Source organism: Ceratotherium simum, chromosome 6 (genome assembly GCF_057802395.1).
Source record: "Ceratotherium simum simum isolate JZ-2026a chromosome 6, ASM5780239v1, whole genome shotgun sequence".
NCBI lineage: Eukaryota > Metazoa > Chordata > Mammalia > Perissodactyla > Rhinocerotidae > Ceratotherium > Ceratotherium simum.
In genome coordinates this window covers 45,547,615-45,573,410 of record NC_141905.1, presented here as the reverse complement: position 1 = coordinate 45,573,410, position 25,796 = coordinate 45,547,615, and the positions used below count along the sequence as shown (strand labels likewise).

General features: G+C 33.6%; 1 protein-coding gene and 1 pseudogene across 7 annotated transcripts in view; both read right to left on the bottom strand.

Annotated features, from left to right (window-relative positions):
• Positions 1-3,849: 3,849 nt before the first annotated feature.
• Positions 3,850-25,796, bottom strand: part of PCDH15 (protocadherin related 15) — a 1,681,754-nt gene continuing 1,659,807 nt past the window's right edge. For 3 of the 7 annotated variants that reach the window (XM_087432191.1, XM_004440010.3, XM_087432192.1), the window contains one exon: positions 23,510-25,771. In XM_087432191.1, coding sequence (XP_087288317.1) covers positions 24,313-25,771 — 1,459 coding nt within the window. In that variant the 3' untranslated portion in view covers positions 23,510-24,312. Of the gene's footprint in view, positions 8,210-11,894; positions 12,008-12,881; positions 12,953-18,602; positions 18,642-20,295; positions 20,315-23,509; positions 25,772-25,796 lie in introns of those variants that run through there. The other 4 variants (XM_087432193.1, XM_087432195.1, XM_087432194.1 and 1 more) reach the window with 4 other exon arrangements.
• LOC147916855 (U4 spliceosomal RNA) lies at positions 15,083-15,208 on the bottom strand (annotated as a pseudogene).

Genomic DNA, 25,796 nt, shown 5'->3' with positions numbered 1-25,796 from the left:
GCTTACATTTCTGGCCTTTGCACAAATGGTCTTTCTGCTTGATTGTCATCCTCCTATATTCTCTTGCTCTCTCCTCCTCTCCCATAGTATGCAAAGACTTGATGTCTATTTGATCACTTTCTATAGTCCTTCAGGTATGTCCTTCTTTCAAGCCTTTCTTGACTTCCAGATACAGTTTCTGCTGCCTTTTTCGAGAGTGAAACTAGGTGCTCTTAAGAATTGCTTTAGCACAAAACATGTATACCAGGTCCATACTGGCTTGTGAGAGCCAATTGTTAAATTTTCAGGAATTTGGTGAGCTGGTTATTAAGCCATCAGTAGATGACTGTGGTAGGAGTATTTATATCACAGAAGTTTGAAAACACAACAAATCAAAATGATTTGATTTGTTGTGTTTTTATTTGTTTGTTTCTTCTAGAGAGCTAGTTTACCAGGACATCGCTGAAAATAACGCTAATTATGCCCATCCTTATCCAAATATACGAGTTTGAAACTCTAATATACTGGATACAATTAGGCTAAATTAGTCAAGCAATTAAGAGGATAGCATATTCTTCATATTTTTACCTACCTTATAAAAGCCAGTTTCATTGGTCTAAAAAAATGTTCCCTAAATTCAGGCTCGAACATCAAAGGAGAAAAAAAAAATCTATATTCTGAAAAAATAAAGAAATAGGTCTGTATTTACATATGCCATCATCAGCGAACAGCACAGCTATAGAGCTGTGAAAATTGCAGACCTTTACAACCCAGCCTTTGATTAATGACTTAATTAAAGTGGAATTAATATAAATCTGTTGGCAAGAAAGAATGCTAGTGAAAGTAGAAAATACTCTGGCAATCTACTCTTACAGCAGTCATTGCAGGAAACATTGATAGCGGGGTGACAGAGTCAGTGGCTTAAGCATTTAAGATCTGGAATAAAAGCTGATGTTTGCGAGCTATGCAACAGAAAACTGAGAAGCAAAGAAATAAAATGGAATGACTACAACCAAGCCAATAGATCATAGAGTGTACTTTTTATAAAGAGCCTTAGGAAAGATTTCTTTCACGTCTTGGTAACAAGCAAAGCTGACGTCTCTTCAATAATTGTTTTTTAACTCTATGCACACTATGAATCTTGTAACTAATTCTACTTTCCTTTTTGATCCAAGAGCTGGAGAAGATTAGGGCTAAATTTGTGGCCTAAATAACTAATGTACAGAATCATGGGGCACATAAGTCTGGCTGCTAATCTAAGCACTATATTTACTCTTCTCTTATCTGGTTTCCCTCTTTCACATTCTTTCAACCTTGTTTCACCTCTTGTAGTCTATTCCTTTTTGTAAATTACTATGAGACCTGTTTGTTCTGGAATGGGATATATACAATAAATAACACAGGCAGGGGATGGGCACAGCAGTTGGATCCGTAAAGCACAGTTGCACTTACTTGAAAGGCTTGCTTGTTTCAAGGTAATATTGTGCCCATTATTTCAGCTTCTACTCCAAATGGCCCTAGGACTCTTACATCCAAACTCATTGTGTAGGTACGGAAACTGAACCAGAGAGTTTGGGATTTGACCAACGTAACAGAGCAACAAAGGAATAACTACAACCAAAATTTATGCTTCAAGCTCCCCTCTAGATACGAATATTAGGAAATGACTAGATAATGACGTGTTGATAGCTTAGGACCCAAATTATTTCAGCCCTAAGATCAAGACCGATGGTTCTTTGAGTAAATTTGTCTCTCAGTAGCAAGAACCTGATATAAACCTAATAATGCTATTTAGATACTTATTTCTAGTCTATACTCATTGCTCACCAAGCAAGATACAGTTATGATATCTCAATTATACATGATACATAAATAAGCCTTTAAAGGTTAATTTTAAAGGCATACAGTATACATGTCCTACTTTTAAAGGCATACATTTGTTGCATCAGGAATATAGATCTTTAGTCTCCCCTTTCCCCAAAAAATCTGTCTTAATATTATATAAATGAGTGCCTGTACCTCTGGAAAAAACAAGTAGTAACTGATATTGATGATAAATTCGATAGTATAAATAAAATTATACAACATGTGAGTGTCTATAAAAGCGATATTTTGATACTAATATATTGTTCCATTTACATGAATTTAAATATGTCTATGTAACTAAAGTAACAATTTAAATATGAGTGGACATTGGCTCATACCATACCATTTATAAATATGTATATTCAATCTGGCTAAAATTTTGCTTTCTCTCCTCGTTGTATTATGACTGATATTTAATACAGAGTTAGAGAATTCTGTATCCTTTATAGGAGATGGCGAAGATAAAGAAATCTGCTGGGGAATAGATAGTAAAGAGAGGAAGGATGTAGAGTCACATGGTTTGGATATTATATTTCCAGACCATCCTTTGTCAGCACACTCGTTTGTGTAAATCATGCTGTTGAGATTAAGGAGAAAGCTTAAGCTTTCTAAGCTAAATTTAGGCTGATTTTGATAAAAACTTCGTCTCTTCCACAACGAATTCAAAAGAGCCAATGCTAATTTAGTGATTATCCTACATGAAACGTGTATTTAGGATAAGTATTTAGATTCAAATGGAACATATTTTAGATGAGGCTTCTCAGTATTGCCTTGCATAAATACCTGTGAAACCACTGAACGGTCTTCTTGTAGCCCAGTATGATGCTCTTTAATTGTGCTTTTTTTTTTTTAATTATACAGAAGCTCAAGCCAGAGGAGAAAAAAATTCTATGGATTTCTTTTATTTCTCTTTAAAAATATATATCTTTTCAGTACCATGGGGGAAAAATATATTTGCTAATAACTTAGAATATCTACTATGTGGAATAGGTCAATAAAATTTACACTGGCATTTAGGCAGTAAACTACTAGAATCTGGCCACATTTGTGAAAAAGAAACAAAGGAAGCTTTCTAATCTTTTATTCTCTATGTATAGCATTATAGAGATGGCAAAAGATATTCAGATTAAATATTTAATTTTATCTCTTAATTGAAGTGGATGTTATTATTGCCATTTTCCAATGGGGTAAATTTTAAAGTGACATGCCCAAGGTTACACAGTGACAGGGCTAGAATAAACTTATTCTATTTAATGCAATATTTTTCTCAACAGCTGTTGTTTGTGCAAGGAAGTGTGTGAGCACTGGAAATACAGGGATAAATAAAATTCTGTTCTATGATATGAAGAGCAGAAGGGCAAAAGGCCAAGAATTCTCTCTGTATTCAAGATAGCTTTTAGAAAATTTATTCTTCCCGATCCTGATTGCTTGAGATAAAAGACAATTGAAATTATTATATCATCAGCTGCATTATAAAGTTAAAGTAAGCTGCATTGTGACCAGAGAAATATGAGCATATTTCATATAGCCAGCTAGATGGATGGATGGATGAATAGATAAATAGATATAAATATACAAACTATGAATCTCTGAAATATCAAGTTGAGTCATAGAAGACATAATGTAACTTCATGTTGACTATGCTTCTTGATACATTTATGCTGTCATTCATAGCATTTCTATGAACATAGTGATTATATATGAATATCTTAGTGTTTATGTGATTACAATTTTTTTAATAAATGGATAGGTGGTATGTTAGAAAACACATTGTCCACTTTCCTTAGAACTTGGTGCATGTGTACGTGGCTGAAATGTGTAAAGAAGGATGTGAGTTTTAAAACACACTTCTTTCCTCCACGTTGTTCTAAGATAAGAGTTTGCAGAGCAGGCTTTTCTTTGTATTATCAAACTGAAATACCAAACATGTAAATGGAAAAATGGTTACTGATTTTTATCCCCACCTGACAGAATAATGAGAAATCATTTTTTTCGAATGGAAATTTATTTTTGAAACATTGCGTTGTGAGTAACAAAGCATTTTAACTTAAACTTTCTAATTCATATTCTTCATATAGTAACATAATATTTGTTAAGGAAAAACAGGTGTTTGGATAAAGAAATTGGAAAAGCAGTGAATGTGTTGATAATTTTCCCAACTATAGACAATGTTCAAGTCTTCCATATATGTGCTTAACTTACCAGAAATTTAAAGTAGATTTCAATGAAAAACATACTAATCTAAAAAGTAAAGATTGTTGTTATAAAGATCGAGGTCAACAGATGCAAAAACAAGAGAAAAAAAGGTCAAACAAAGGAGTTCATGTTACCATTTGAGATGCTGGAGAAATTATCAATAAAAAATAGAAGTCCTCAATATAATTTTGAACCTACCCCTCAGCCTTATCTCTATGTTATTTGCAGGCACTAGTGGGCAACTGCCCTGAGAATAGATTATTAGCACTTTCTGCCTATATTACTAATTAATTGAAATGTGTATATAAGCCCCATTTATGGTATAAAGTGAAGAAAGTGAAGCAGAACAAGAGAAAAAGGCTCAAAAAATAAAAGAAACTGTTTTCCCTCAAGAATCAATATTCAAATTTTTTCTGCCTCTATGATACGTAAATGCAATTAACAATGTTTTAACAGAAGCTATCAAGTCCCATTTGGAAGAACCACTTAGGATAAATAACATGTTTTAACATCCCTGTTAACAATGTAGACTAATAACATGAAAGACATATCACATATAAAATTCAAGGCAAACATTTTTTTCTGGGTTTAAAAAGATATTTTTGGCCAACCTACAGTTATAAATTCTACAACTCTTAGAGTCTGTAATTAATGAAAAAGAGAAGTCTGGAGAGAGAGATCAGCATTTGTGATTTGATGGTCATTGAGTCACAAATGTCCTGTGTCACCTTAACTATATTTTTTCATTCTCTTTCCCCTTGCCCATGAAGCATGCCCAAGAGACCTTCTCCTGAAATCAACATGTTTAGCAATATTATAGTCACATCGGTCGGTTCTCATCTTAATCAGCCAAGATCGACATTTCTTCTACTTGATTGAAAGCTGGTGCTGATTACGAACAACAACAAAAAACTTGCTATGCCTACCTAGGAAAAATAACCACCAATTTCTTTATAAACGTTTACATAGAAACATCATTTATATGAAGTATTCTTAATTAAACATCCTTGGATATCTCCCCCGGGTTCCACAATTTTAATCCTGAGTCAGAGTTGTATAGAATAATGAAAGTCCTATCTAGGTAACTAGTCAATCGGTCCGGATTTATGTGGTTAGTTAGTGATATTTTTGCCGCTGTGTATACTTTACCTCAAAATATACTAACTAAATATTTGATTTGGTTCCTCTGTGTAAATAGTGCTTATCTTTGTACTATCTCCATTAACTTAGGGACAGATTAACTTCAGGATTGTTTTTACTGAAATGATCAACTCGAAATTGCTAAAATACATCTGCTAAGTACCTTATAATATTTTGCATATTTCCTTGTAAAAATTGAACTTTAAAATGCAGTGACATCTCATCTATCAGAGCATTAGTCTTCTGCCAACTTCAGGTTTCTAGAACAGTGCTCAGATCCCAATAGTGATCAATAAAATCTGAGAATCACAAAGATTTTGCTGGAATCCACGTTTCTGATTCCTATCTCAGGTTTAATGATTTTTCAATAACAACAAGCAAAACAAACAAACAAAGACACAAACTTTCTCATCAGGAGATTAGAAGTAAACTGGAAGATAAATTTTAAAGAGAGGCACAGTGACAAAATTAGTTAAATATCACAGTCAGAAATTGGAGAAAGAAAAGAATACATAGAGTTGTATGCAGAGATAATAGCATGGGATGCTAGTTGAGATGACCCTGGGACATCAGGAAAATGTTAAACGACATTTAGTGATCTCTGATTGAGCAAGTAGGAAAATATAACATGCTTAATCTAGCTTCTATCCAAAATATTTTATACTAAAAACAATTGCTTTGGTGCTTCCAGGAGTAAGTCCTGGAGTTCAATGGTATAGATAATTACTTCCCAAAATTTAATATGCATACAAACCACCTTGGGATCTTGTGACAATGTGGATTCTTGTTTAGTAGACCTGGGGATATGGGCAAGATTCTGTCTTTCTAACAAGCTCTCAGCTAATGTTGATAGTTTTCCTAGGAAGGGTATAGAACGTATAAATTTCCAATAATGTCAGATAAATGAGATGTTGCTGTATTTGATCTCAAATACTTTTTGAGATCTGAAATTAAAACATACTACTCATAAAAGTTGGCAAGTCTATGTTACATACAATTCATTCACTTCAGAAAGAAGGAAATAGCATTATAACAAACTATTTTAAAAATATGAAATGTGAAAGGGTAATAAATGATAGCAGTGCATTATTCAGTCTTTCAACCATAAATAAGCATGCATGAGAGAATTTTATTGAAATCCTAACTTGGTCAATACTGTGAAAAATTCGAGGTGAGCTTTATCTACATCATACTAAATCATATTCAATGAAATTCTGAATTCTCTTAAATTATATTGTTTCATCCTTTTTACATCTGAAGAGTATGCAACACACAAGGCAAGTTTTGGGGCTTTTTTTTTGAAAGGATATTTTGTTTTTGTTTCTATTCATGAAGAAACACTGTGCTTTGTTCAATGGTGAAAACTGAAGACTGTGTTCTTTGATTAAAAAAAATGCCCAGGTGATCATTTTCTAGTGCTGCACTTTATGCACATAAATATTATGTGCATTAAAATATTCTATGAATAAACTGGAGCTGGGAGAAGTGAAATACTATAATACATTTGAAGCTATGGATTTATAGCCTATATAGGCATTTCACGTATTATATAAATTCTTGACCCTGCCAAATTCCTTTATACTGAGTTCATAAAATATTCATGTCCAGTCACATTAATGTGAGACTTCTCTGATCTGACTACGTCTTCCATACTGAAATTGTGGTTCTAGATGCATTATTGCCTATTTGAACCTTTCCCACTTCAATAAGCTTTTGCTGAAGGTGAGATTTCTGTGATGCTCCAAATAATTATTTAACTTCAAATGGCTAAACTAAATTATCTACTATGTTTTGTATGGATAGAGAGTGTAGGGGGGACACAAGGGAAATTGTAAGTGATGTTTATAAAAGAGATATGACTTCAAGTGCTCCTTAAAAGGTCAACATATACATATGTAAAAATTTGGGAAACTCTATATTGGACAATGAAGAAAATAGGTTCATGATTCTAAATAATTTACAGAAGATTCCCACATTTACTATACTTGGTTATTCTTTCATTTAAAAAATCATGATGGTAGGGACAGCAACTATATAAACCCGTTACCTGTAAAATTCTCTAATATAAATTTTTCCCATTTTTTTATGAAAGTAAAATTACATGTACCAAAAAAAGTTCTGTGAAGCTAGAGATGAAGAGTAAACTGTGTTAATCAACAAAATATAAATCATTACTTAGTAAACTACTTCTTGTTTATTAAAATGAAAAAAAATTCAAGACCCAACGAAACAGCTAAACGTGTAAATATGTTATTTAGTGAATTGAGAGTCCGTCCCAAAAGATTTTCTGGGAAGAACAATTAATTGATACAAATGTGAGTGCAAATCTGTTTCTTTTTAAACTTTAAACCACATTGTTCAAAGTTTTAGCTTGTGTGCATGATATAAATTCCATACATTGTTTTTTCAGTGACAATAAAAAGTGCAGTTTATTAAAAACTGAAGTAAAAATTAAAATAACTTTTTAAAAAATCAGTCACAGTTTTGTCATTGGTATATGGAGGTTGTTCCAGGGACCCATCCAAAGCTCCTCCTCGTCGGACTGCGTGTGGTCACTAGGGAATTCCAAAGCCTCCTTGATGTTCTTACTGTCAGCCATGGACTCCTGTTCCACTGTACTTTTCAGCCTGTTACCCAATGGCTTCACTGCTGTACTGTCAGTCCCCACAAGGCAAGGGGCAAATGTCACCAGAGTTGGTCTTGCGTTCATTTTCTCAGTAGAAAATGGCCCCTTCGATAATGTGTTCAGGGGAACATTCTCTTCATGTGTCACTGCCAACTTGTCTAGTTTCTTAAAGTGCCTCCCCAGTCGGACAGGGGAAGCAACTTTTAAGTTATCGGTGAGGCAGGCACGGCGGGTTCTCACCACAGAACCATTCTGTGCAATATATACATTGCCATTGATATTACTATGGATATGAGGGTTGTGAAGACGGTTTCTCTGACATTCAGGAGCACTGTCCTCTCCAGTTGAGCTGGTTTCATACTCTCGATCAACAACCAACTTGATCATTCTTTTTCTTGCCCACTGCCAAAATAAAAAAACAATATGGGAGTCATTATCAAAGGAATTAAAAGGGCAAAAATTACAATGCCTATGAAATTCAAAACCTTTGATAGAAAGCTATCAAAGGTAAATAACTCAAGAGAGGAAGAAGGAAAAAACTACATCAGTTTCTTCTCCACCAATTCTTCATTGGTTTTAGACTTTAATAACTTCTGAAGAGAGTGCTGCTGACTCAGGAAGTAGACATTTCAGGAAGTACTTGTATTCTTTTAGATCAAGTTACTGCTACATATGAAAAAAAAGTATATTATTTATATTGAACTAAAGATCTGATCCATTGTTTGACAGTTGTATACTCTTCAGGAAAGTTAAACTGAAAGGAACGCCCAGCATTAGTGTATTCTGTTCATACTAATACTTCCATTCCCAATATTTTAAAAATATTTTTAAACCCACATTACTCTAGTTTCTAATTAATCCTCCATTGTTAGCCAAACTTTTTGTATAATTTAATGCATTTATTCACTTGGAATATCCTGGTTTTCTGGGTCACCCCACTTAAATATGTTAACTTTAAATGACTCTTCTCATCCCGCATAATTTATTTAGTAATACACAAAATTAAAAACTAAATTATTGTAAACTTTCCTTTAGTAAGCAACTGGAACACAACGGACATTTTCACAAATTTTTTTCTTTCACCATCCACATCAGAAATGGCAAAGAGCAGAGGTTAAACAATTCTAAGTTATTTTTAAGATAGTATTGCATTTTAGAGATATGTGAACTACCAATGCGTTGCACTAAGTAAGCCATGCTTTTTGATTTCCAGATATATCTTTCAAAATTATTATGTTTACTTACCCAGAAAAAAAATTTATAACTGTTACAGGTTCAATTTTTTTCTAAATCCACTGGAACTCATATTCACAACAGAAAAGAAATGGTATAATTTTTAATTTTTAAAAATTTATTTCATTTAACCCTTAAGATTTGAGAGTGCCAGCTACAAACTACTTGAACATATTCATGATATTTGTGCTAATACCTTTGCTAGCTGAAATGTACATATATGCAAAAGTAGACTTTTAGAGATCTCATTTGCTGCAGCTTGTCCTAAGGATCTATTTTGTGAAGATGATATAAAAACCACAATATAAATTCATATAATCCATTCTAATAGGCAAGGCATCATTGGTAACACACAATGCGACACTGCATTAAAAAATCCCACTAGAAAATATTAAATATTGATTAACTGCATGTCTTCTAAATTACTAATATAAGAAAGATTAGTCAGCTTTATCCTAATACATTCTAATACACAAATTCATTTGGATAGCATATAGATTCACTTTTCTGGCATGCTTTCTAATCTTAGTTCAAAATCATGATCAATTCCATCCCCTTCAAGTGTCATTTCAGAGAACACACAGAAGACACTGCACACGAGAGCACTCATCACGCAAAACTCCCACCTACTGTGATCTCTTTTATAGTGCTGTATTGTAACTTTCCGAATTTGCTCCTGGAGACTTCCTTTGGTTTGCATTCTTGCTTGCGTCATACTCTGGCACCTGAAAGCCCCATGGACCTCCAGACTGACTTTCGCTACTACTGCTGCTACTGCCTGATTCTGATTCTTCCTCACTTTCCACACCTCCTTCCACTGAAGCTGATTCTTCACTGCCCTCCTCAGTGACATCTTGAGATTCAAGGTCTGCGAGTTCTTCCATAGGGGTCAGCTCACTTTCATCTTCTTCTGCTGGGTGTTCTTCTTCGTTCACCTTGGGTTCTTCTTCTGGTTCTTCAAGTGGCTCCTTTTTTCTACCTTTGACTTCCTTGACCTCTTCAGCAACAGGCCTTCTTCTTGCAAGAAAAATGTTTTTCCTTGCCTTTTCTCCTTCTGACTCTGTGGACTCTGATTCTTCTGATTCAGGAGTAGAACTTTCCTCCTCCTCAGAGGGTGTCTCTGACTCAGACTCCTCTTCTGTCGTCTCAGACTCACTGAACTCGGATTCTTCTTCACTGTATTCAGTGTAGTCGCTTAAGGATTCCTCCTCTGATTCTACAGTACTTTCTGTAGCTTCTTCTTGGTCCAGAGTTAGTTTCAAGTAATCTTTATCTTCCTCCTCAGGGCGTCTCTGCCACTCTTCCCCCTCAAGGTCAATGATGCCTCTTCTATCAGCTAGTCCTCTAACTTTTTTAAAAATCATTGGGAATATTCTGGCTCTCTTCCATGTTGTGTACGTAGGCTCAGCTACTGGTGGCTTTTCAATGGTGACAACTAATTCTTCTTCCTGGCTAGGCTCTCTAATTTCAACTTTTGGTTTTTTAATTTTCTTTGCCTTTTCCTGAAAATCACGAAAATGCAATTGCAGTGTCAGCTGGAAGATGGTTATAATGTGACCTTGTCCCACATAAGTTAAGCATGAATGAATCTGCAGAGATATAGCTTCATGCAAGTTATATACCTGGTTTCAGAGAACAATCACACAATTCTCTACTATTTATTCCCACTGCATATACACAGAAGGTGATCAAGAAAAAGTAAATTATTTTATTTTGGCTTGTATTTTATAATATCAAAATCCAATGCTTTCTCATTTTTTTTTCTTATTCAAAATTTGATTTGCATCTTACATCAAAGAAGAAAGAAATAATCATTACCTCTTCTCTCTGGAAGTCCCATTTCTGGACTTTGATTAATAGTTCTATGTATTTTTTTTTAAACAGTTTTATTTATTTATTTGTGAGGAAGATCAGCCCTGAGATAACATCCATGCTAATCCTCCTCTTTTTGCTGAGGAAGACCAGCTCTGAGCTAACATCTATTGCCAAACCTCCTCCTTTTCTTTTTCCCCAAAGCGCCAATAGATAGTTGTATGTCATAGTTGCACATCCTTCTAGTTGCTGTAGGTGAGACGTGGCCTCAGCATGGCTGGAGAAGGGGCATGTCGGTGCACGCCCAGGATCCGAAACCGGGCCACCAGTAGCGGAGCGCACACACTTAACCGCTAAACCATGGGGCCGACCCGGTTCTATGTATTTTTTAACAAAATTTTAAACAATCAGGAAATTATGATAGTTTATCTGAATAGCTTATGTGAAATTTCACTATTTTCTTAATTTTGAATAGGGCAAAGCACAGTGACATTTATTTGTTTTTGGTTTCTTTTTTTTTTTTTTTTGGATAAATGTTCCTAGCAAATATTGCAGCAAAGTATAAGAATTTGATATAAATGACTTATGCTAATTTAAACATAAATGACATTATTCCATTAAAAATATTGGTGGTAATATTTTATTTTTCTCTTGATAATTGAAAGATGGAGACTATACTTTTTCATGATTTTTAGGTCTGAAATAAAAGTAACCATTGTTTTGTGAAATACTTTTTAATGTTTTTTATTATAATGTTACCTTCATGAAGTAACATTTAGGATTTTAAAAAATATAAATTGTATTGTGGCTTTATTCCAGGTGTTTAACATGTTATAGAGGAAAATAAATTAAACATATAAAATAAAAATTAATTTTCTCTTGTAGACAAGGCAACGAAATGGTCAGCATTGTTAAATGTCTATGGAAAATGTACTAAATGAAGAGGATTTCTGATTTTTGAAATATTTTGTAGCCTGCTATTCAAATACAGTTAAAAAATATTGTCCTTGGAATATTAACCTACACAAAATAATTACAGTAATTACCTCTTCCTCTTCATATTCCTCCTCAGCTTCACCCACCACCTCACCGTATTCTTCTGGTCCAGCCGGTGGTAACAAACGACGGCGACTTCCATATTGAGGCATTTCATACCTGTAACAGAAACTTACAACTTTAAACATTTTTTCACATGGTCTGTGTAACCATGACTGATCTCTGTTTTCTTCTCTTTCTTCATCATTCAATCAACAGATATTTATACAGCACCTATTGGGCTCCCTGTAAACTAGTTACAAAAACCATAAGGTAAGAACTACAACCTGATGACCAATGATTTTTGCCATAATGGTACCCTAGAATAACAATAACAAGAGTCGGGTTAGTTCAGATTTAAGTTTTGGGAGAGGGTAGAGGGAAAGAAAGGCATGTTGTTGCTTAATGAATTGAAGAATTTAGGGCACAAAATAGATTCTTTCTAAAAGTATAATGGCTTGTTCAGAACATAAAGTTTCCATCTTTTTAGTAAAGATCGGCTTCAGACATGATCTGTAATGGTCTTTACATTCTTTTACTGTGTTTTTAGAAAGCAGTTAACTTACGTGTGTAGAAGTGACCTTTGAAATGCTTATTAATGGATTCTAAAGTATGTTTTCTTCTTAATTTCTCTTGGGCAAATCTTAAAGCTGATTGGCTAGATAAAATGTTAAACATTTCATGAAAACATGAAAGAAATGGTGAATTCAGGAATTGAGCAAATATGTGTGACTTGTATTTCTCATTTAAATAATTTTGAATAATTTTTGTGCATTTTTAGAGTTGTAGTCAATATCAATATAGAACATCAAAACAGAACTTAATATAGAAAAATGGTTAAGACTTGAATGAAACTAAAACTAGATACATAACTCATTTTCAAAGATGAAACTGATGAAATGACATTTATAAAACAAATGCTAGTAATAATAATTTACTAACTCCTTATTTCATAAAAATATTAAGATACTGAATAAAAAATCTAAAGATGTACCCATGTTCATAACTGTAATAATCTTGTCCATATTCCTGGCCAGGATCAATTCCAGACTCCATGGATAACTCCTATTGTTCAAAAAGAGAAATTGCATTTGAAAAGAAATTCTGATCACATTTCAGCTCAACGTCAGATTTCCAGACCTAGAATTCGATGACTCTCAAGACACTCCTGCTAAAATAACTTTAATTACAAATGTTAAACATATTCAAATATTTTTTTTTGGCTGTAATTATTTTACATGAAATAAAGTTATGTTATTAGAACTGAGTGGGTAAAAAAAGTAAATTTTTTCTAATGGTAAATCTGTTAAAGATTACAGATGAGCATATCACTTGTTCTTCGATAACTTTTAAAACTACCAATAGGCAGTTAATATTTCACTCTATTTTAACTTATACTATTAACAGACTTTAGCCCTGGGGAAAATTATAAGCTTATTTTCAGCATTGTTTCATCTTCCTGATAAGAGTTTTCTAATACCCAGAGTTCTTCTATTCATCAAAAACTATTCTCATGAAAGGATCTGATAATAAACATTTATCATTAATGAAAAATTATGTTATTGTGTGATATCTCCCAAGGATGTTTATGTTTTAAAACATACTGCTAATTCTGGATTTTAATTCTTTTTTAAAAAAAGAAATTTGTCAGAACAGAGGCCTTTCAAGGTTTCCAGTTCTAAATTCTAGACAATATTGATTTTTGTCACTCTACTCTTATAGAAAGGTATTTTTCCTGAGACATATACATGAAACTGGTTTTAAATAACTATTAAATTTAATTTCCTTACATTTCTCTTTTTTAATTCTATTTTAACATTTAAGTAGGTCGAACTGCAAAGGTTAACCAAATTAATTTTGCAATGAGGTAAGAAAAGGGAAGGAGGGAGAAGTATAGGAATCCACAGGAAAATGGGTGGGTATTTATTTGTAATATCATCTATTATTTATAAAAATTAATTATGCTGATCCAGGTATAGTAATGAGTCAGGAAAAAAAATTTTTTTGAGAGCACAAATATATCATTTAAAAAGTGTGTAAATTCACAGCCTGCATGATGGATATGGACAATGACCCTCACTTGTACTTTGGCAAAAATCATTTTTAAAAAATTGAATTACTATGGTTGCCAAAATTCTAATCACAGAATGCTATCAACGATCTGGATTTTGATTTCTCTTGAAAAATAAAAAGATGGCAACACTGGGCTTATATTTTTACATGTTATGAATTTAGTTGGTGGTACTACTCCTTACAGCAATCATGTTCTCTCTGGGTTACTACTGTGTCCTCAAATATATTGTTTAACATCTATACCCATAGTCACAATAGAATCTCCCATCTGCTCTTTATTATTTATTTATTTATTTACTTATTTATTTTTTGTGAGGAAGATCAGCCCTGAGCTAACATCCGATGCCAATCCTCCTCTTTTTTTTGCTGAAGAAGTTTGGCCCTGGGCTAACATCTGTGGCCATCTTCCTCTACTTTATATGGGATGCCACCACAGCGTGGCTTGACAAGTGCTGCGTCAGTACGCACCCAGGATCTGAACCCACGAACCCTGGGCCCCTGAAGCGGACCGCGAGCACCCAACCACTGGTGCCACCAGGCTGGCCCCGTCACCTGCTCTTTTTTTACATCTAATAAACTCTATTCCTTACATTACTTTTCTTGATGTTTATTTAAGTTTGCAAACCCTATACTCTACTAATGTACTATCTAATGACCTTACAGCTTACAAATACTTTGCAAACCAATTGCAGAGGAATCCAATTTTGATGTTAAAACTGCTTCAGTTTACCCACTATAATAGCTAAAATTAAAAAAAAAAAAATCAGCAATACCATGTTTTGGCAGGGACATGGAGCAGCTGGAACTCACACACTTCAGGAGAGATTATAAAATAGCAAAATCCTTTGGAAAATGTTTGGCAATAATACCAAAGTCAAATACATGCATATCCTTTCACAGAAATTCAGTATAGTTACGTTTATATGCCCAACATAAACGTACAATTGTGCACCAAAATACATCATTAACAAAATGATTGGTTCCAAAACTGGAACCAATGCAAAAATCCATGAGTAGTGCAGTAGTCCACACTACTACATCGCACAACAGAGATGACTCTCCCAAACAGAACGATGAGCAAAAGAAGTCAGGTACAAACGAAACATACCATTCTATATTATTTTATTTATATAAACTTCAAAAACAGATGAACATATGTGTTAGAAGCCAGGTGAAAAGTTTTCAATTAGCAATAATCATGCCTTGCATAAATCTCCTTGGTTATGGTATTGCCACTATGCAAAAGATGCCTACATTTAGAAAGAAGAAAATCCTGCCATATGCAACAACATGGAGGGAACTTGAAGGCATTATGCTAAGTGAAAAAAGTCAGACAGAGAAAGACAAATACTGCATGGTATCACTTACATGTGGAATCTAAAAAATATAAAAATAAAAAGTCAGACTCACAGAAACAGAGAGTAGAAAGTGGTTGCCAGGGGCTGGGGCCTGGGGGAAATAGGGAGAGGTTGGCAAAAGGGTACAAACTTTAGCTATAAGATGAATAAGGCCTGAGGATCTAATGTATAACGTGTGACTACAGTTAATAACACTGTACTCTATAATTGAAATTTGCTAAGAGAGTAGAACTTAAAATGTTCTCACCAAAAGAAAAAAGATAAATATGTGAGGTGATGGATGTGTTAATTAACTAGATGGGAGGAATCCTTTCACAATATATACATATATCAAATCATCCCACTTCATACTTTAAATATCTTACAATTTTATTTGTTAATTATACCTCAATAAAGCTGAAATTTAAATATATATATATATGTTGCATTAAAATATTTATCTTGGGGGCTGGCCCTATAGCGTAGCAGTTAAGTGCACATGCTCCGCTGCTGGCGGCCTGGGGTTCATATTCCGGGCACGCACTGGCGCACCATTTGTCAGGCCACGCTGTGGCGTCATCCCACAAAAAGTGGAGGAAGATCGGCATGGATGTTAGCTCAGGGCCAGTCTTCCTCAGCAAAAAGAGGAGGATTGGCATGGATGTTAGCTCAGGGTTGATCTTCATCACAAAAAAAATATGTATATATATATTTATCTTGGGGAAAAAAAGAAGCCAGATGAGCGGTTAGGAACAGGAGAAATAATATCCAAGTGTTGACATGGAAAGGCTTCTGGAGAGATAGTGTGCACCCTGTAAAAGTTCATCTAGCTGCGCAGTGTGATTTGTACACTTTAATATTTGTAGTTTTATTTCAACAAAAAATGTTCATTATAGGAAAGGGAGTGGGAAATGAGGTCAAGACAGACCAATAAGACATTGGGACAAAGTTGAAGTCTCAATTTAAGTTATTCAAACTAAACACTTTAAAATATATATGTTTCATATTGGTAGGCTTAAACTTTTGAGGCATCTAAACCCCAAAGTAATTATACTGGCTTAAATGAAGCCAAGAGGTCTCAGAACTAATACTTCTAAACTGCTTGGCCAATGCATATTTAATCTAATACATGTGGAGACTGAGAAAAGACTGCCAACCAATTTTGAAGTTGAAAACTAAATGTCCGTCAATGGAAGAATGGATAAAGAAAATGTGGTCTATACATACAATGGGATATTATTCAGCCTTAAAAAAGAAGAAGGAAGTCCCACCATATACAACAACATGGATGAACCTTGACAAGATTACGCTAAGTGAAATAAGCCAATCACAGAAGGACAAATCATGCTGCATGATTCCACTTATATGAAGTATCTAAAATAGTCAATCTCATAGAAGCAGAAAGTAGAGTGATAGTTGCCAGGGGGTGGGGAGAGGGGGAAGCAAGATGAAAAAGTTCTAGAGATCTGCCGTACAACATTGTGCTTACAGTTAACAATACTGTACTATACATTTAAAAATTTGTTAAGAGGGAAGATTTCAAGTTATGTCTTCTCACAACAATTAAAAACAAAAATGATTTTGAAGTGGAATTTTAACAAATTTCAGCAATAATAAAAAACAAATATTTACGGAAATACAGTGCAACTTCGTGGATTTCAGATTTTAAAAGTTAGAATCAAATAATTTTCTTACGGACACATGTATTTTTTCATAAATGGAGAATAAAGCTCAGCTCTTGCTAGCTACAACATATATATCTGGCATCAGACTTATATCACATTTAAAAAATATGATAGAAGGATAGAAGCAACTGAGAAGGAACCTAGGAAACTTAATCCTTGATTCAAACATTCACTCTGTAGTCTGAGTTGGGTAAGGAGAGACAGGAGCTAGTAGAAGGGAATGATCTGAAGGATTCCTCTTGGATTCTTCCACCGCCCATTACTGAAGGGCAGAGCATCACCACTTCAGAAAAAAAAAAAAAAAAATGGGGGGAAGGATGTGATAACCATTAAGATTCTTGAGTGAGGGTCAAGAGGTAGTATTGGAATTCTGGCCCTTGTTGCTGCTACACACAGTCCCTGTTGCCCTGAGCAGGTGATTCCTAGATTTAGAAAATCATGCTAAGTGGCTTACTAAAAAGTGATTTTATGGGCAGATCAAACCCTTAACGTTATTTTCAAAATTCATTTTTGCTGACCACACAGAGAAGACATAGAATTAACTTAGTATCTTATTAACCAAAGTATAAATATTTACCCTGATGCAAATAAAAACAACAATAACTACCATTTACTGATTTCTTCCTACTATGTTCCAGTTGCTGAGCTAGGAGCTGCTATGTTAAATATTACCGCCAACATTTTATAGAAGATGAAATTGATGCTCAGGAGGGTGCATGTCCTGACTAAGGTCTTGCATGTAGTAACTGGCATTGGATTTCAACTCTGAGTTATCTGACTCAATAGTCTAGGGAGAGGTCTCCATAGAAATTTTTGCTAAAAATTTATAAAAGTTGAATATTCCTGCCACTCAACCTCCCGATTTTAGGAAGTAAATTCTAACCACGAAATGCCTCCCTTTAGCAAAGTCAAGATTCTGTTGTTAAGAAAAAGGAATTTTTTTTTAAGTGGAGCTTATAAAATAATTAATTTGCCAAAGGAAAGAGATATTTAAAATTAACATTACTTTTTAATTATTTTTAAATTTAAGCAGTATATTAGTATAATAAAAAAATATAAATTATATGCATTTATTATATAAATTTGAATATCTTTTTCTCATTGCAGAAGAAAATGTTGCAGGCATTTGAAATAGACACGTGCCCAAAGGCAGTATTTTGAAGCACATGAAATGATTAAAGACTGTTTATCATAACCCAATTTCTACCTTTTGTTATTTCAGTATAGATGTCAGGATTCTTTCTTCAAACTTTTCCTAATCTAAATCTGATCTCAGGAACAGTTCTGATAAATCTAGATTCACTAAGAACAGTGACTGATCAGGTTCATGAATTGATTCACTCAAGGATAGCTTGTTTATAATAGCAGCAAAGTTCTTATTTGTCTCATTCCCAGAGAATAAAGCTAAAACTTTAGAATTTTAGCCACCAGCAAACAGTAGGGAGGAGATTTGCATGACTGTTTATTTATTTATTTATTTAAATTTAAAACCACCTTTTGTCTCTCTTGTAAAATTATGCCACATTGGCAGCCACCCACTCTGCCTACAGGTAAGATGGACTTTAAAGTCACACAAATTACTGTGAAGACTCAGGTTGAAAAGAGAAAGAAAATTGATACCTCTGGTTTAAGAAGAGAAGGCCTCAGTAGTTGTTGTTGCTGCCAAAGGAAATTAAAATAGAAAAAGATTTAGAAAATAATTCAGGTGGAAAAGATAGATTATGATTGAAAAGAGAGAAAAAAAAGGTGACAGTTTAAAACCGGTTACTTTGGGATTGTGATTTATTATTCATGTGATAGTTACCAACAGTTTTAAATAATACTTTGATTATTTATGCTGAAACATAAAACAATGAAGAATTAATTTGTTTTAATTGCATCATTGTTTTAATTAACATCAAAGTTAATAACCTTAGTAAATAAAAATCTATAAATAATTTTTTGGATTAAGATTCATAGCACAAAGAGTCATTCATGGTTCTAAAAGCACTTTAAGTGTTACACAATTCGTTTTAACAAGTTTAACCTTGTTTTAAATTGCCCCTCCTTTTTTCTCCCCAATCACATTAAATGTAATCAGGTTCATTAGGAAGAAGAGTAGAGCACACAAAATAATGATATAGTTGTAATATATTCAACATGATATTTAAGACATGCTCCCCATTTTTCTTTTTATCAAAATATGGATTGCTTGCACTAAAGAATTAAGCACATTTTCAGAAAATTTTTGTGATGAAGCAAATTGTTCTTGCTCCGATTTTGCAGGGATCAGTTCCCACTGCCTCCCTATTTCCCCCACATTTATCTAAAGGAAACATAGTCTCTATGGGTCTGTTTCGTGAGAAGGTATACTTTAACCAGATAGGAACAAGAAACACAATTCAAATTTTGGATTATCAACTCTTTGGGTGGAAGTAGTTATATAACATGAATATTAAAGTAAGCATTGGGAAGGTTGACAGAGAAGTTCTGGAAGATAATTCCACCAATGAACCAACTGTTTGAAATGGCCAATAGAACAACTATTTGACTGAAGGGATAGCTATTCCATGGTACAGCTGTTAATGAGTTAGTCTAAGGTATTCATTTAAATGGGTGGGAAGTTTAACTTAGAGATATTCTGATTCAGTCTGTTAGCTATTGTAATTATCCCTGAAAACCAGTTATTTTTAAAGGCATTCATCTTGATTTCCAAATAATTTAGGATTTCTGCATTCTAAATTATTAGCCAATTAGGTCATATGCTTGTTTCATTCTCCTGACTGAGAAGCTGTACCCTAAACTTAAACCATACTAGCTTCTCAGTGACTTAATTGATGGCACCACTTACAGTGTGGCTAGCCCAATACGCTTGGCCAAAATGCCCAGTATGTTGGCCGAGAGTCAAATTAACACAATAGAAAAGCCAGAGCTTTCTAATAGTCTGACTTTTCTTTAAATTCTTTCAGATCTCAAGCTCTAACATGATAGGATAGATCCTTGGACTGGTAAAAAGTTAAGTAATCCTACAGTTTCTAAATTAGGTTTATAGCCTTAGAAAAATAAGTTTAGGGGAATGTCACAATATTAAGTAATAGTAATTCAGGAAAAAATAAGTTTATCCTTGAAAAGGTAAGCAGTTGTTCACCTGTTGAATAATAGATTTAATAGCCCCAAACAAAAAAGCAGCAAATAGAAAGGAAAATAAACAGCAGAGCATACTTATAAAATTTTTTGAAATACCTTAGTTTTGAAAGAATGTACATCAGTCCTGCCTATAACGCAAGTATTTTCCTAGTAACCTTGATATAACATAACACCATAAAGCCCTTACCTCTGATGTATAACCTCTCCTGCAAGGCAGAAATGAAGAAATCAGTATTAGACATCTGGGATTTTCAAGTTCAATAAAATTATAGGTAAAGGTGTTTTAAAAAGCCTGAGAAAAACTGAGAAGGTAATTTTTACCAAAAAATTGTCTCAGTGAGAAGTATATTTTGTGGTAGTATCAAGATACTCCTATCTTGAATCAATGTTTCATGCCTGCATTACTGAAAACAATTATCACCCCAACTCTCATTCCATATGAACCCCAAACCATACCCAATCTATTTTGCCTCAGTGGTGTATAATAACATGCTTTGACTATGTTATGATCAACTGGGATAAAACACATCCTACATCATCTCTGTCCTAGACAAGTCTTGATACATATAAGATATTCATTTGGAGAAAAGGTATGTTTCATACATGAAAAACATACTGGTACAAGAAAAAGAATTATCTTCATGACTGGAATATATTCTTCCAAATGTTTGTAAGATCTTTTTTCTGTTTGTATCAATTTATTCTAAAAATAGTGAATGCAAAATATTGACTAGCCTTTAAGGGTCAATAATATTAGACACGAAGTGAAAATGTTTTTAGATATATAATAGGTAAACATTCAATATTACATAAAGGCTTATAAAGTACATGGACCACAAGTTGGTGAAACATTTGACTCTACTTGAGAGGGAAAAAAAGTATAGTATGTTTTCAAGGTTGAATGTCACTAATTATGAAAATTTTTAATTTATTGTTCATTAAACAGTTGACCTAAAGTACTAAAATTGTGCTGTTGATCATACTATATGAAATTGATAAACAACTACAATGAAGATTTATTATGAAGAGCTACTTATATAATTTTCTAAACTCCAACAAAACTAACTGTAGAAAATTTCTTTCAAAAATTATGAGACCTTCACAAGATAAATCTACTTATCTGAACGCATCTTAAGTGGTTAAGGCATTGTTGATTGAAATGGTTGGTAATAACGATAATATAATGCTTACTTAATCCTATCAGCAATTTATTATTCGAAATGGTTCTGTGACGAGTTTTTCAGAGTGCTTATATGGTTCTGCCAATAGTTATGGGAATGATAATTCTTCTAAAGCATTTGGAAATTTAGACATTTTCAACTTTTACTCAATTTGTATCTTTCAGAGGTAAATAAAGTAGAGAGAGCTCATATTTAGGTTTTAATAGCAACAATTGAGCCACATACATAATATAAAATGTCCAACCAAAGCTAGATTTTAATTTCTAGGATATTTAAACAGCCTCTTTTAATTAGCAATATTTCCCATAAATGTGGGTAATAAAATACCAACAGATGAACTATAGTGTTTCCATTAACCTTTTTATTTGGCTATTTGCATTTTTTGTCTTAGCTCAAAAGTAAAAATTGACTTAGAAAAGGTACACAACAGAATCAATATGTATAATTATCTGCATGCTTTCAATTAACATGACTTACTATTAATCCTTATAAAACCAGTCATATAATGATGTATATTTTACATAGTTTATATCCAATATGTATTAATTGTTCATTTTACACCATTTCTATGTATTACAGTTTACTTTTAAAAATAGGGCAAATGTATGGTAATGTCTTTTAAGAAAGTATCTAATAATTTCTTATGCATTAATTGGAATATAATAAATGCAGAAGAAAAAAAGTGTCCCTTTTCTAGAGGCTTGTTGTCAGGTTGTGGGGGGCTTGGGGTTGAGGAGAGGAATAATATTTTGGCTTGTGTACTCAAGAATAGAAGTCTCTTATAGAAGATATTCAAATTGACTTTTATGATGAAGCTGGGAATCGCTAAATATAATGTGTCAGTAAAAGACTAGATTAAATATAAAACATGGGTATGGAGGTTTCATTTGAAAAGTATAAAATACTCATAAAATTTTTAGATTACACAAATATTATAAAAGTGTTAGAGAAAAGGGCAATGTAACAATTTAGTAAGGCTATAGGTACTTACACAAAATTGTTACTTGGATTGCTTACATTTCTTTGGTAATTATTTAGAGATTTCATTATCAAGAAATTCTAAGGAATTATCAAGGAATTTCTTTCACATTTCCAAGAAGTTGATAGAAAGTAGTTAAAAAAACATACACTCATATTAAAGGCTTACACAGTTGTGACTAATACCTTGTCAGAGTCCGCCAAATAGCACAAGTTCTCACGCATATGACCAGCTGCCAACAAAAACTCCAACTGATGTTTTTCAGTGAAAGAGAAAAACATCACGTTCAAGAACCCCAAGAAAGAAATTACTCTTGATTTGGATGAAAAGAATCTGAAGTGGAGGAGCTAATGAAAATAATTAGATTTACAGATTTTTTTTTTATGATATTGTTAATTAGGGATGCCAGACCAAATTCTTGAAAAAATGTTACATAATTTAAGAGCTGAACAAAACCTTTGAAATGATTCATTGATGGGCCCTGAGCCTATATTAGTACATTTACAATAGTAATTATCAAGCAAGACGTTTGCCTATATTTTGGAATTGTGCTTTTTTCTGTGCAGACTTATATCTTCTAAAATATTAAAACTGCAGAATAAAACAAATAATTAAACTTATATTCCAAGTGGAGATTTCCAGTAAATAAAAATTATTCCATGTGTTAGATGAGAAAAACAAAGTGATTACTTGATGATCAAGTGTAGCTTTCATTGAGAAGATAGGAAGATAGGACTTAGATTAGCTGATACCTTTAACTATTTAACAAGTTGAGCTCTAAGATATGCAACAATTACAACTACAGCAATTTTCTTCTAGAATATAAATTTTTATCTTCTTTGCCTAAAACAAAGAGTAAAGGCCTTTATAAAACTGGTGAGAATTCACCAAATATATTCCCTCTTGACTTCTACTTAAATGTTTTATATTTCATTTATATACTACAGGCTAAATTTGGATGATTTATTCATAGTAATTAAAAATAGCTAGGAGTGAAGTCAATAATGCACTTTTATAAAATTTTAATGAACAAGCATGTTTTATATTATTGAAAAACTTAAAGGAAAATATTTATAATTTTCATCAATGAAATAGCAGTAACTAGATTCCTACTAGATAAACCTTTATAGACATTTATTTAACCTTCTTTTGATGAAACTGATTAGATATCTTTTATTAAATTGGAGATAAATATTTTCTTTGTAGGATAATCTAATGATAAAATTATAATTAAGGAGATGATATAATAATGTGGATAGGCAAAACTAAATAGCACTTTAGATATCTGTGGGAACAATGAAATATCTTACAAAAGTCAACAACTCAAGATTTATTTTCATTATAAAGAAGGGAAGGGAAAGCACAATAGGAAATAAACAGATTAAGACAGCAATTGAAAAAAGTCAAAGATTTACCAAATGTATAAGCATACTAGTAAGATAAAAGCAAGCCAGAGTAAAGGATGTTCTATAAGAAAACAGATAACTACATCTTATAGCACCTGGGATTTATTGTGGACTATCATCATGTCTGCCATCTCCTATATTTCTAGATACATAACATTTTACTTTGGTAGTACTTCTTCTGACCAAATACATAGGCTTCAAGGAAATAACAGAACCTATGATATCATTTTTAGCTTATTTGTGATAGTCTGCTTTTATTCCTGGGACACTTATACAAAACCATGATCAAAAAGTAAACGTAAAAGTTACTGCATTAACATGATAAACAAGCCATTGGTTTAAACTGGATGTCTAACTTTCATGCCCATGTATTCCCAGAAAAATAGATCGAAATTACTTACTTTTTAAATAAATGTAGGCAAATAATGCTACTTCGTAGTTAAGAAAATTAAGGTAAATCTATAATATGAGTTAGTAATGATGAAGTTAATAATCTTTTAAATTAAAAGTGAGGAGAAAAACACTATTGCATTGAGTTTAGGGTAAAAGAATGGAATCTTCTTTAATGTTCGAATTTGCCTCCACTCGAAGATTACGGTCAACAAAAGAGTTGTTCAGTTAAAAGAGGGAAAGCAACATTATAGTGAAGTAGATTGACTGTGAGATTGTTTTTCAATTCCTTCGACAACATGGTGCAAATTCTCCTGATTTTGCCCAGGTGTCATTTCCATATTTGTTATCTCTGAAGGGCAACTAGTTTGTAATTTTAAGATGTGTGTTGGGGGATAGTTTTTTTCTATTTGACTGTACATGTTAGCTACTGACTTTTCAAGTTCTGCTAAATTTTTAATACGCCTGAGGATGCCTTTTGGTTCTCTCTGAGGAACTGCATTACATACTGTTGTTGATGTTGATAACCGTATCACAGAGGACTTCATTTCCTTGGCTGGTGTCACATTGACAGTGGATTTAACAGCTGGCATACAAACACACTTAGTGGATGGAAGTGACGTTGAAGGAGGTAGTGGAGAAGGAAAAGCAGGAGGTGGTGGAGGAGGAAAGGGAAGTGAAGGTAGAAGAGGCAGAGGAGGAGAAGTAGGAGGAGGAGACGGAGGAACAGAAAGTAGAAGAAGTGGAGGAGGAGGAGGAGGAATTGAAGGGGGAGAAGGAGGACGGGAAAGAGCAAAAGGACTAAAGACGAGAGGAGGAGCAGGAGGAGGGGAAGGAGGAGGAGGAGGAGGAGAGATGTTTGCTGGATGGCGAAGATTTTCAAAAATGTTCCTTTTGGTTTCAACAGCCGACATACAAGTAGGTGTCTCTCTCCTAAAGGATGGAGAATTTAAAATGAAAGGCATTGAAGGAGAAAGTTCCAAGGAACAGTCAGCAGGAGAAATGAGGACATTAGGTTCTGATTTGAGTTCCACACTTCTTGAAACAGTTGGCAAAGTAGAAAATGAGGAGTGAGACCAAGGAGAGGAGAATGAAGAGTCTGAAGATAGAGATTTCAGCTGTTCTGTCCCTCGTATAATCAGTGATTCACTTTGCCTTATTTCCTCTCTCTCTGTTAAATTTGCATCTTCAGCTGTAAGCAAGGGATTACTGCCACCTCTTTTGTTTGGATAGGTTCCAGTGCCTTCATTTTCAGCTGTCTGTCTCGTGCTTCGCTGTTGTTCCAGATCTATGGTGTCTGGTCTATTGGGAAGTTCCCACATTGGGTTCCTAGGTAAGCAGATTGGCTGATTCCACATCCTCCGAATCTTTTCTCTCGGGCCCCTCAGAGACTCACTCTTGGCTTGTGTTTTGGGTAAAAATGAGTCTACAAAATCTGTTCTTAGTGAAAAGTCCGAATGCATTGATCTTTGATCTATATTTTCCTTATAGAGGGTATCATGGGTACTTAAGGTGTCCTCATCAGATATCAGTGTGAATTTTCTTGAAGACTTGGGCTGGTTGCTCTTAAGTGATCCATCTATGTGATCCCGCTTGTGAGCCTCAACAGTATTGGAAGAAAAGGGCATCACAACGTGCTGATGTTTCTTGTCTTCTGAGACTGACTTATTTCCCCTGCTTTGTTGGAAATGGTAGAGAAGGAAAAGACTTGAAAGAAAAGAAGATAATGAAA